The sequence below is a fragment of the Mobula birostris genome, chromosome 25 (genome assembly GCF_030028105.1).
Source record: "Mobula birostris isolate sMobBir1 chromosome 25, sMobBir1.hap1, whole genome shotgun sequence".
Classification (NCBI taxonomy): domain Eukaryota; kingdom Metazoa; phylum Chordata; class Chondrichthyes; order Myliobatiformes; family Myliobatidae; genus Mobula; species Mobula birostris.
Genome location: NC_092394.1, coordinates 28148026 through 28160186, shown reverse-complemented (window position 1 = coordinate 28160186; position 12161 = coordinate 28148026). Strand labels below are relative to the sequence as shown.

At 34.8% G+C, this 12161-nt stretch overlaps 1 protein-coding gene across 1 annotated transcript in view; it reads left to right on the top strand.

The window, feature by feature from the left end:
- The window catches only part of prpf8 (pre-mRNA processing factor 8), a 42833-nt gene extending 31427 nt beyond the window's left edge, over positions 1-11406 (top strand). Inside the window, exons 34-42 of the mRNA XM_072243574.1 lie at positions 315-428; positions 820-993; positions 4129-4322; positions 4749-4988; positions 6884-7025; positions 7928-8068; positions 8411-8550; positions 9963-10165; positions 10956-11406. Coding sequence (XP_072099675.1) covers positions 315-428; positions 820-993; positions 4129-4322; positions 4749-4988; positions 6884-7025; positions 7928-8068; positions 8411-8550; positions 9963-10165; positions 10956-11110 — 1503 coding nt within the window. The 3' untranslated portion in view covers positions 11111-11406. The remainder of the gene's footprint in view (positions 1-314; positions 429-819; positions 994-4128; positions 4323-4748; positions 4989-6883; positions 7026-7927; positions 8069-8410; positions 8551-9962; positions 10166-10955) is intronic.
- The last annotated feature ends 755 nt before the right edge of the window (positions 11407-12161 follow it).

Sequence of the window (12161 nt, the reverse complement as noted above, 5' to 3'; positions counted from 1 at the left end):
GTAATATTTTAGTGATGTTTTAAACTCCTCCACTTCATCTGTATACGCTTATCTACAAATCACAAAGTTGCATTTTGGATCATTTTAATTTAACTGTTCAGTATAATTATGATAGTAAATTACTTTTCATTCAGTTTTCAGGCCCATTTGACAGGAGAAATATAACTGAATAAACATATTTTGTCATGAAATTATAAAAAAAAGTCCAACTTAATTAAATTGTGTTGTCAGTTTAAAAACCTTTTCACAAACATTAATACCTAATCCTGTTTACAATTTTAAGTGTTTACTTAATCTCAATGAATTGTATTCAGTTAGCAAAATGGAAGACTGCTGAAGAAGTGGCTGCTTTGATCCGATCACTTCCAGTTGAAGAGCAACCGAAACAGATCATTGTTACGAGGAAGGGCATGTTGGACCCACTGGAAGTAAGTGACATTTATATTTAGAAGATAACTTGCCTTAAAGTTGAAATTGGGTAACAAATGGAACATTAAAATGTTTAGAATCACAGGTTTATTTAAAACAGATGGCTATTTAAAAAAACGAAGTTGAATTCAAAGTCTGAATTCAGACTAAACTGGGTGGAGCACAGATGTTTATAAAGTTTGTGCCATCTAAGAACCCTATACATAGAGCATCAACTAACGGATCACGCAGAATGATGACTGCAGGATATGTGGCCCTGACTCTTGATAGAACATCAATTCATAGTTATAAGCAGATTTAAAGAGGAGTTTATAGGTAGTTGAGCAACTTAGAACTCCTATAGCAATGTGTGATAATTTGTGTTTTAAGTAGAGATTTTTGTTTGTGTAGGTCCATTTGCTGGATTTTCCCAACATTGTGATCAAAGGGTCTGAGCTGCAGTTGCCTTTTCAAGCTTGTCTGAAGGTGGAGAAGTTTGGTGATCTAATTTTAAAGGCAACCGAACCACAGATGGTGTTGTTTAACCTCTATGATGACTGGCTGAAGACCATTTCATCCTATACTGTAAGTAGTGTTTTATTTATTTATGGGAGGAGTATCCAACAACTAGGTCATTGAATGCTCAAATTCTCTCAGTGAATCTATGAATTTGGCTCCTTCCTTTCCCTGAGTAATTTGTTGTGCATCATAATATACAAAAGTACTTGACACATTCTACGAATCTACATTTTCAGAACATACAGGAAATAATAAATATGGCACATAAACCTTAGAAATCTTAAAGGTATATCGCAAATTTCTTTGGTAAAGAAATCAATTTCAATACTGATGGCTGCAAAACAAAGCCTAAACTTTCACCAACTTTTCCTTGTTATAAAATACTCATTGCTATCTTTCACTCTTGCATCTGCTCCTTACTGCTAGTTACCACTTCCAGCTACATAATGTTGCTTATTAATGTCTCTCTTTCCCATTTTTTTTTTTAAATTTTATTTTTGTTTGGATAAGGAATGCACAAATATCATGTACTTTTTCACACATATAACCTTTTCCATTTTTTTATATGTATAAAACTATAATTATACATTTTTAAGTACACATTGAGATGATATAAAAGGAAATTAGACACTTAAATAGATAATTATGTACTGTGGTAATTCTAATCTATTAGGCTAAGTAATGGTATTAGTTGTTAAGAAAAATGGTAATAATAGTTTCCATATAACTCTTCTGGACCATTTGCACTGGTCCAAAATGTTGTATATAAGCCTATGTAACAACCATTGTAGGTGTTTATATCCTAATTTGTTCATGCTTGCTCCTGCCCGCAGACATAATTATCCAATCCCTATGTACTTATTTACTTAATTTTTCCATTTTTTATCCCTTTCCCAAATCTTTCCCTTTACTTGTGTTAATTCTCTATTTTCCAAAAGAAAACAAAAAAAAAAGATATTTAGACTAGGGGTGCTTACGTTAGCAATATTACTGTGTTGATGAGAAGAGCAGTATAAATCATTAGGAGAGTCATCTAAAGTCTGCTCGCATTGGGGTTATATATACAATCCATTTTTTCCAGATTTGATAAAGTTTTTCTTTTTGAATTCTCAGGGAATAAGTCAACTTTTCTATTTTAATATTTCCAAGATAATTTCGTGCCAATCTTCTAATGTAGGTGGTATTGGATTTAGCCACTTTCTAGTGATTGATTTCTTACTTGCCGCTAAGAGGGCCTGCAGCAACTTTATATCTTCCTTCTGTTCAAGAAACAATACATGCCCCAAATAGAGCGTCTCAAAGTTCAGAGGTATCTGGGACCTAAGTACCTTAACTAATGTTCTATGAATGCCTTCCCAATATAGACTTAATTTAGGGCAATCCCAGAAAATATGAAAATGATTTGCCTCCTTGGAGCCGCACTTCTCCAACACGTCACGTTTGTATCTTTATATTTTTCCTGATATGGGGTCTTGAAGTATCTTATAATGTTTTTCCAACAATGTTCTCTCCAAGTCAAAGAATTAGTCGAGGACCATTGAAAGCTGCAGATTTTCCCCCAAGCCTCCTCTGAAAGTACCAACCCCGCTTCTTTCTCCCACTTCTCTTTTAATATACAGTGTATTTACATTTTTAGCATGGGAGAGTGCATTATATACTCGAGAAACTGATTTACTAGGTATTGAACTGCAAGCCGAATTCAGAATCTTGAAAAATTCTAATTCTATTGTTGATAGATCTGTATATCTACAACTCTGGTTAACATAGTTTCGTACTTGAAGGTACCTAAAAAAGTCATTATGTTCTAGGCCATGTTTGTCCTGCAGGATTTGGAAACTTTGTAATACTCTTTTATCTATAAATGAGAGATAGGTTGTAAGACCTTTCTTTATCCATAACTCAAATCTTTTATCTCCTCTGTTGGGAAGGAATTCGGTATCATATGCACACCATCTAAAGAGTTTTAACATGTTATTAATTCCACATGAATTAACCACCTTCTGCCATACTTTTAATGTAAGATTTATCCAACTGTTTTCTCTTTCCCATTTTTGATTAAATTCTTGGTGGAGACTTAATCATCTTAAGCTGAACTTACTATATGTGCTCCTGAATATTATACTTGTAATTCATTGTAAGTATATAAAAAACAGCTATAGTCTGTTTTCCTTCAACCCCTCTAAATCACAATATCATTGCTTTATAAATTCTTAAACTCACATTCATTATGATTCACCTTAAATTTAATCTGACTTGGTGTCATCTCTACCAAACGTAGTCAATCTTTTCCTCCACTACCAGTTTGATTGGAATAGCTTACTCCTTATTTCTCATCCCTGTTCTTCACCTTTTGTTTTCTACTGATTTTTTTTTTGCTTACTTTAGCTCTGGTAATTCGGAAGTTCTTTCCTTCCTCCCCTCTCATTGCAGCAAGCTATTTCTTTGATTTGAATCTTCCTAATCCCACTGTCTACTCGATTAGGAATTTACTGCTTTTGTATTTCCTGGTGATGCATTTCCAAGGTGATTAAAGAATTAGGTTGTAGTTACAGGGATTAATATTTACAGTTGTGTGTCTGTTCTACTTAAATGAATACATATTGATGTAATAAAATGTAATACAGAGACTGTATTTTAGTATATGAGGTGGCTTTTCTAAACCAATATCAACTGGAAATTTAAAATTACACTGATACTGTTAGCTGGACAAACCCATTGCCATCTTTAAATATAAATCAAACTGCTGTAGAGTTCATACATGTATGTTCACCTGGTGCGTTCTTAGAAATTATGGTGGGAAGAGTTAACGCTCCCGAGTCTCCCAGATGAATGTAGACCTATGCAGTTGGAGCAGAAGAGAAAAAAAAGGAAGTACCTAAGTTTTGTGGGAGCAAATGGCAAGAAGGCGGTTTAGAAGCTGGAAGACTTGCGTAATGCTCTATGCTCTCTTTTATCGTGGCAAAGCTTCTAGTTCAGAGTATTATCTGTCTTGGCTTCTTTATGTGAATTTATTGATCAATCTGATGTGAAGGACTTGTGATTTACTGTTAGTACATACCATTTGGAAAACTAGAAGAGTGTACAGCATACATGGATGCAAATATTTTGGCTAAATGTATCAATTTTCAATTTACTCGGACATTTCAGTAGACTCAGATAAATCTCTTCCCTTTATTTCTCCTTATGGTGCTGGGTTAATAGGCATTCTCGCGACTGATTTTGATTCTTCGAGCACTCCACGTGAATAATGATCGTGCAAAGGTAATCCTGAAACCTGACAAAACTACAATAACAGAGCCTCATCATATCTGGCCAACACTTACTGATGAAGAATGGATCAAAGTGGAAGTACAGTTGAAAGATCTCATTCTGGCTGATTATGGCAAGAAAAACAAGTAAGTAACTTCTTAAAAAATGCAACTGAAGAGAAAACGCCATGGTGTTTTTGATCATAGTATCCACTTGAAATCCATTCAGGGTTACTTATGGAGGAATTTGTACTTTCTTCTTGTACTTTGTGGCACTTAAAATCAAATTTATTTTTCAAAGTTGCTTGGCACTGCCTTAAATTGCAGGCTGTCCCCAAGTAACAAACAGGTTCTGTTGTAAATGTCCATCTGTCAATTTTGTCAGTAAATACAAAATTCAGTGGATATGGTAACCATACCTCCACATTAAAATAATGAATGATATCGAAGCACTTGAAGCTATGAGAAAAAATTGGATTGGACGTAGCTTAGCATATTAACTGAAGTTTTTTCTTGCACTGGGATTCTACCAATTATATATGGTACACATTTAATTATTGTTTTGAATTCTAGTGTAAATGTGGCATCCCTAACTCAGTCTGAGATTCGTGATATCATCTTGGGAATGGAGATTTCTGCACCCTCTCAACAGAGGCAACAGATTGCTGAAATTGAGAAGCAGACCAAAGAGCAGTCTCAGCTAACAGCCACACAGACCCGTACTGTGAATAAGCACGGTGATGAGATCATCACTTCAACAACCAGCAACTATGAAACCCAAACCTTCTCATCCAAAACTGAGTGGAGAGTCAGGTACAGTTTTTTATGTTTAGCACAATCAAACTCAGTTCATATCATTTTAAATTGAAGTGCTTCCTCATTGCCTGACATTGTAATCTGAAGCTGTTGTGTTTAGGGCTTTTTATCCTTGGCATTTGCTTTATTACTAGTTATACAGATGATATGGCCTCCACAGAGTCTTGATCTCAACATTATTGAGGCTGTCTGGGATAACCTGGAGGACAGAAGCAAGTAAGACAGGCAAGGTCTATAGCATTGGTCCCCAACCTCCGGGCCGTGGACCGATACATTGCCGCGAAGAATGCAGCGGTAGCCAGGACGCACCCAGCACATCTTTAAGAAAAAAGCCAAAATAAACAAGCTAATTAATTAGGTGCCGCCCGGCACATAAATGTCGGCCCAGATCAGAGGCACGCAATCGGCAATCGCCTCTGATCTGGGCTGACATTTACATGCTGGGCGGCACCTAATTAATTAGCTTCTTTATTTTGACTTTTTTCTTAAAGATATGCTGAGTGCGCCCCGGCTACCGCTGCACCCCTGCATGCTTTGCGGCAATGTATCGGTCCGCGGCCCGGAGGTTGGGGACCACTGGTCTATAGAACCATGGCAGGTTCTCTAAGATGCTTGGAACAATCTACCAGCCAATTTTCTTAAAAAACTGCATGACAGTGCATCTGAGAATTGATGCAGTTTTAAAGGCAAAGGGCGGTCACACCAAATATTGATTTGATTTAATTTTTTTTTACTGTTTACTGCTCTTTATAGTGATTTTTTTTGATGTTTAGAAACTTTTCATTTCTCTATTTTGAAAGCATCTTCACTTTACAAAATTTACTTTCACATATGCTTAAGACTTTTGCACAGTTCTGTATCTGGAAGCAATTTTAGAATACATAAATATCCCAGCTTACAATGTTCTAAACAGTCTCCTTTTAAAATCTTAAACTGATAAATTCTGAATTGCTGAAAAATTCTAATCATTACTGAGTTAGAGGCCAAGGATTGAAGAGCCATTTATGATTATTAGGTATAGACATAATGTTGGGTACATAGTGTAGGAATCTGTATGAATTGACCTTGAGACATATCTGCAAAATTCACTTTCACTCAGGGCAACCCAACCATATTGTGTTTTATGCAAAGTAAGGTTATATTGCAGGTCTTAAAGTTAAGATGTCTTTTAGCATAATATTTTTAAAATATTGACAATATTTTCCAAGTTTTAAATATTTTACAATTTTATGAAACAAGGCTGTTTACATTAATTGCCTCTTACCATCTGATATTTTTCTCTTTATGAACTAGACAGGACAACACTTTGGGAGCTAGTGAAGCTAGTTTCCTTCAAAGTTTCAGTGTTGACAGTAACTCTAAATAATATTTTCATCCTGAGTTTTGTTTTCCCGTTAAAATATGCTGCGCTATGTTAAGTTTTAACAAGCCCAATGCTTATTGAAAACTGTGATTAATACACAGTGTAAATCCTTCAATAGTTATTTGGCTAACTCATCAATATACTACTAATCATTAAATGGAGAAAAGATTGTTGACTTTTTCCCCTTAATAGGAATACTGTATAAATACCTGTGTTAATAATTTAAAACAACAACTGGATTGTCTCTATGCAAACCAGCTCAAGTCAGTGAAGTTAAATAATTCAGTATTCCACTTAATAGTTGAAATGATGCAACTGTGTAATCCAGAGTACTTAGGGGCAAACTGTTTGGGAATTAGAACAATGACATAATCTGCATTCAGATTTTCTAAATAGGGTACTTTTTCAGTGCAATTAAAATGGCTAAATATGAGCAGGTGCAAAATTCTACAGTCTCATAATTGCTAGATGCTCCAAGCTATAATGAGGACAGTTGTGTTCCATGCTTATCTGTATTTATTCTGCACAGGGCAATATCTGCTGCCAACCTTCATCTTCGAACCAATCACATTTATGTTTCCTCTGATGATATCAAAGAGACTGGCTATACCTACATCCTGCCCAAGAATGTACTGAAGAAGTTCATCTGCATTTCAGATTTGAGAGCACAGGTAAACTACCCCTGCAGTATAAGAGCATGCTTCTTTATTTTGGCCTAATGGAAATATGTTTGCCTTAATTTCTTAAAAGCTTAACTTGAACTGGAAATTGTATGAAATACTTAGACTATATGTAGCAAATTTTACCGCAGAACATACAAAAATCATGAAATTAAAGGTTTTCAAACTGATTGGTTAGCAGTTTCTGTTACAACCTTATAAAGACTGATAATTTGTTTTTGTTAATATTTTTGATCACAGTGGCTTTGTAGTGGTAAAAACAATTTGTCTCAGTATAATGCTGAGCAATAGATACTACAAAAAAAGTACATTTGTGATACAGATTTAAGTTAAAAGATGTTTCCAAAAATTTTGATGGTATTTCAGTGGTTAAATTATCATATTTATGTTATCAAATCATAGCAATTTGTCCACTTAATGACTATTTCCATGAGAACTCTGCAAAATGTTGTCCAAAAATAATACCAGCAAGTTATATAATCACGTAGCTTGAATGCAAACCAGTTAGTTTTCTGACTGCATGTTCCACTAGAATTAATTGGGATAATTGTCAAGAACTAATTTTGATTTATTTCCATCAGCTGTTTGAAGTACTTTCCACTTGTGTTACTGTCAGCAGCGATCACTTAAGCTAACCATATAACAAACCGTAAATTGATATGGGGATAGGTCAGGAATTGTGCTTTGTTGTTGCAATTCATGTATGTTAAAATAGAACCGGAATATAAAGTAATGATTAGGTCCTTCAGTAGTGCAGGTGCCAAGAGAAGGATGAGTTTAATCTGAGTATTATTTTCAGAATTGACCAAGCTTAACACAAAATGTAAATATTAATTTGAATTTTGAAAATAATTTACAGTCGAGGCAATAACATTAAAACAATTCTTTTATAGATTGCTGGGTATCTGTATGGTGTGAGTCCTCCAGATAACCCCCAGGTGAAGGAAATCAGATGCATCGTAATGGTACCACAGTGGGGAACCCATCAGACTGTGCATCTGCCTAATCAACTACCACAGCATGAATACCTGAAGGTACAAGACGTTCATTGTATGTTATACAGATGTTATTTAAGTTACGTTACTGGTGTTCTGATTCAGCTTTTATTACTGAACTGTTAATATATTCTATATCTCAAATTATACACCTGGCTAAGGAGCCTTGTCTTCATGCTAAGTTTTAAATGGGTCTCTCACATAATATTATCATTTGGGTTTGAATATTGTTCCTGTGTGATGTATCTGTATATGAATTATCCATCGGGTAAATGATTATTCAATTGAGAGAACTTAAAATCTTTTAATTAGTTACTCTCTCTGTTAAGGTGAAAACTGCATTTGATTAGCATGGATATTAATTTGAAAATATCTCTTTAGGAAATGGAGCCTCTTGGCTGGATTCACACCCAACCAAATGAGTCTCCTCAGTTGTCGCCACAAGATGTCACCACCCATGCAAAAATAATGGCTGACAACCCATCCTGGGATGGAGAAAAGACCATTATTATAACATGCAGGTAAAAAGGGTAGAATTTCTTGGGCACCTTGAATGGTCAAAGCAGAGGTGATTTTGTCTGTACCTGTGTCTGGTGTAGATTGGGGCACAGCAAATAATTCACATAGAAGATGTGGAAATGCTGATGCGAACATAATTACAGAATGGTAACATTTTGATGCTCAGTACTTATTGCGTCCAGCAGGATCCAAGCTTGGTTTTATGTCTATGACTTCATACCATGTTGATTTTTTCCATCTAGACTCATGAAAACAAATCTCAAGAGTTTGTATATGGTGTATATTTTGGTAGTCAATTTACTTTGAACTTTAAACCATTGGAAAATTTCTGCAAACAATAATAAATTCATTCCATTAATGTTTAATTTTGTTGCCCATTTTGGATGTATAATTTAGTGGCGTGTGCAGATCTATGACTTTATGGGATCAGTCTAAGGAACATTTTTAAAAATTAACATTCTTCAATATGCTTTTCCTGATGTACGTGAGTAATACAAACTCAGCCTTCAGACTTGGTTGGTTTATACTTAATTTTTTTTCCATGAGAATGGCAGAAAGTTTCACAATAAATGTTTATAAACTGGTGTATTTTCCAGATTATGCTCCCACTGAATGTTCTGTTGCACAGTGCAGTTATTGGATGAAACCAAAACTTTTGAATATTCCTTTTAGTTACAGTGTTGAATTAGTTAGAAGTTTAGCAATTTACAGTGGAATTGTTCAAAAAGTGTTTTAAGTCATATTAAAAATCATAATGATCAAATAGAATGCAACATTTAAAGTTCTTGCATCTGCTTTTATTTTTGAAGTAAACTAGATGTAAAAGTACCTAGTTCACTTCTTATAGACCATTGAATGCATTTACTTCCAAAAGACACATAATAAAACAACATTTTAAGGTTATAAATCAAATACTTTAAAATTATTATTGACAAATGCTTAAGTGTAATTGTTGTCATAACCTTTTCACCAATGAAGCCTTTAAATCTGACCCAGTTACCCACTTAGAAGTTTTTTTAAAATGTTATCATTTATTTATTTAGTGATACAGCGCGGAACCAGCTCTTCCGGCTCAATAAGCCATACTGCCCAGCAAGCCACCTATTTAATACTAGCCTAACCACAGTAGAATTTGCAGTGATTACTTAACCTACTAATCTTTGGACTGTGGGAAGAATCCGGAGAACCCAGAGGAGGCCAGCGTGGTCATGGGATGAACATACAAACAGTACGAGAATTGAACTTCAAGGCCCCGAGCTATAATAGCATCATGCTAGCTGCTCTGCTACCATGGTGCCTCCAGTTTCAGTTTGACTGGATTTTTTCAACATGTTACAAAGTTAATTAAAAATGAACTGTGGCTTCATAAACATTTGTACATATTTTTGTTTCTAAGTGTGTTGTTGTTCTTCAGTTTTACTCCAGGTTCTTGTACACTGACTGCATACAAGCTCACTCCAAGTGGTTATGAGTGGGGTAGACAAAACACAGACAAAGGCAATAACCCCAAAGGATATCTGCCCTCCCACTATGAAAGAGTGCAGATGTTGTTATCAGATAGATTCCTTGGTTTCTTCATGGTACCTGGGCAGGGTTCCTGGAACTACAACTTCATGGGTAAATACTTTATGATTTTAATTTTATTTATTCCATTTCTCAATCACAATGGCAAAAAAAGGAAGTTGTCATCAACCCGTGAAGTAAATCGTCTTTAATGTCTATTTATACCAAATGTGCCATTGATTAACTCTTCCAAATGTAGACTGAAATAGAGGATTGGAAAATGGAAGTTTGAAGTGATAAAGCTTATTCGCGATATATTCATTCTGTTCTTTCTTGCCAGCTCATTTTGTTCTTTGTTGAAGTGATTGACTGTTTGATAAGGTGCAATACATTATAATCCTGTGCAAGATGCAGGTTATAAGTCTACACTCGATCCATTCCTTTCAGAGAATAGTGTTTCTAGAAAATACCACAGACATTTTCAATCTGTGGAACAGTCTGGTTTATGGGTTTTAAAAAAAAATTGATTATATTGTACTAATAGGTTATGCATTTTAAAATTAATTCCAGCTTTCTGTTGCATGTCAATCTTTATTAAAATGCTATGCTAAACAAGTAGTTAGTAGAAGCATCAATTCTGATACTTTCCTTCATTTCTTGCTCTGTAACCTTCTTGTGATTATTGAAGTCCAGTAGTAACTGGTGTTGATAGAACTCAGTTCTGTTGCAGACTTGGGAACAGCCCAATGATTATTATTTGAGCTCGTGTTTCATTGGAAGGCTATGATTCTGACAGCCAAACTTGTCTTTATGATTTAACATTGTTTAAGTGGTCAAATAACTTGTGTAGAGATTTTTTTATTTGACTGAAGCATTGCAACTTAAATATTTTACTTTTAATTAGGTGTTCGGCATGATCCCAACATGAAATATGAGCTGCATTTGGCCAACCCTAAAGAATTCTACCATGAAGTTCACAGACCATCTCACTTTCTGAACTTTGCTTCACTGCAAGAGGGCGAGATCTACAATGCAGACAGAGAAGACATGTACTCCTAGAAAGTCACGCATTTATCATGGAAATTGTGTACTGTTGATATTCAACAAATAAATTTTAATTCTCGTGACCTCTGTTAAATTTCAGCTTTTGTTCATAGTACAAGTTCAACCCACATCTTGTGATAATCTGTGAGATGGTAGTTTTGTGTTAAATATTTCCCTTTAACTGGCATCTACTTAGTGAAAATTGAGCTACTTTAAACATTTATCTGTATTAAAACTGAATTTTCTTGTGCAATGGTGTGTAGAGTTTAGAAATGCTGGATTAAAGTTTAAATTTTTAACTAAACTCAAAATTGATTGTTTGAATTTTATAATATCTGATGAACATAAATATTCTGGAAGTAAAATATGCATCTTAATCTAATTTCATCAAAATTGCGCTTCATTCAGCAAGATTGGGCAAGTGTATGTGTGTGAAAGATTCAGAAGTTACTTTAGATCACAGTGAGGCTGTAATGGAACTACTTAGTTACCTGACCTGCAGGTGTTGAATGTCCTAAAAGTTTGTAACAAAATGAGGGCAATGTATGTGCACATCTTCCAATCTAATAGGCATATGCCATCCTAGTATCTTGTGGAAGACTCCTAGTGGTGCTAAATATGAATTGGCCACTTTCTGAACTATGTCTTCGGGTATGATCATTCTGGCATGCTATTTTCACTTCCTTTCCCACCTGTCTTCGGCCAACAAAATGTATTTAAACTTTTGGGGAAAAAGAAACTGTTGGCTTTTGAAATGGGTATTCTGCCTTTTTAGTTCCTGTGCACAATATTGTATTGTGTTATCAGGTCTGGCTTGCACTTCTCCATAGTTCCCTGTTCAACGCTTCAAAGTAGGACAAGTGGTATGTATAAGCTGACAAATGCCACAAGTTTAAAGCATGTTCTCAATAATAAGCTTAGTAGCTAGAAAGTTGGGTGTTTTCGCGAAATTCACTGTTCTGCTGGAAAATATAAATAATTCTTCATTTTGTTTAATAAGAATATTTTTATTCTATATAATGGTAACAGTATAAATGAATGCAATAATTGTGAAGAGTGGCTTGTT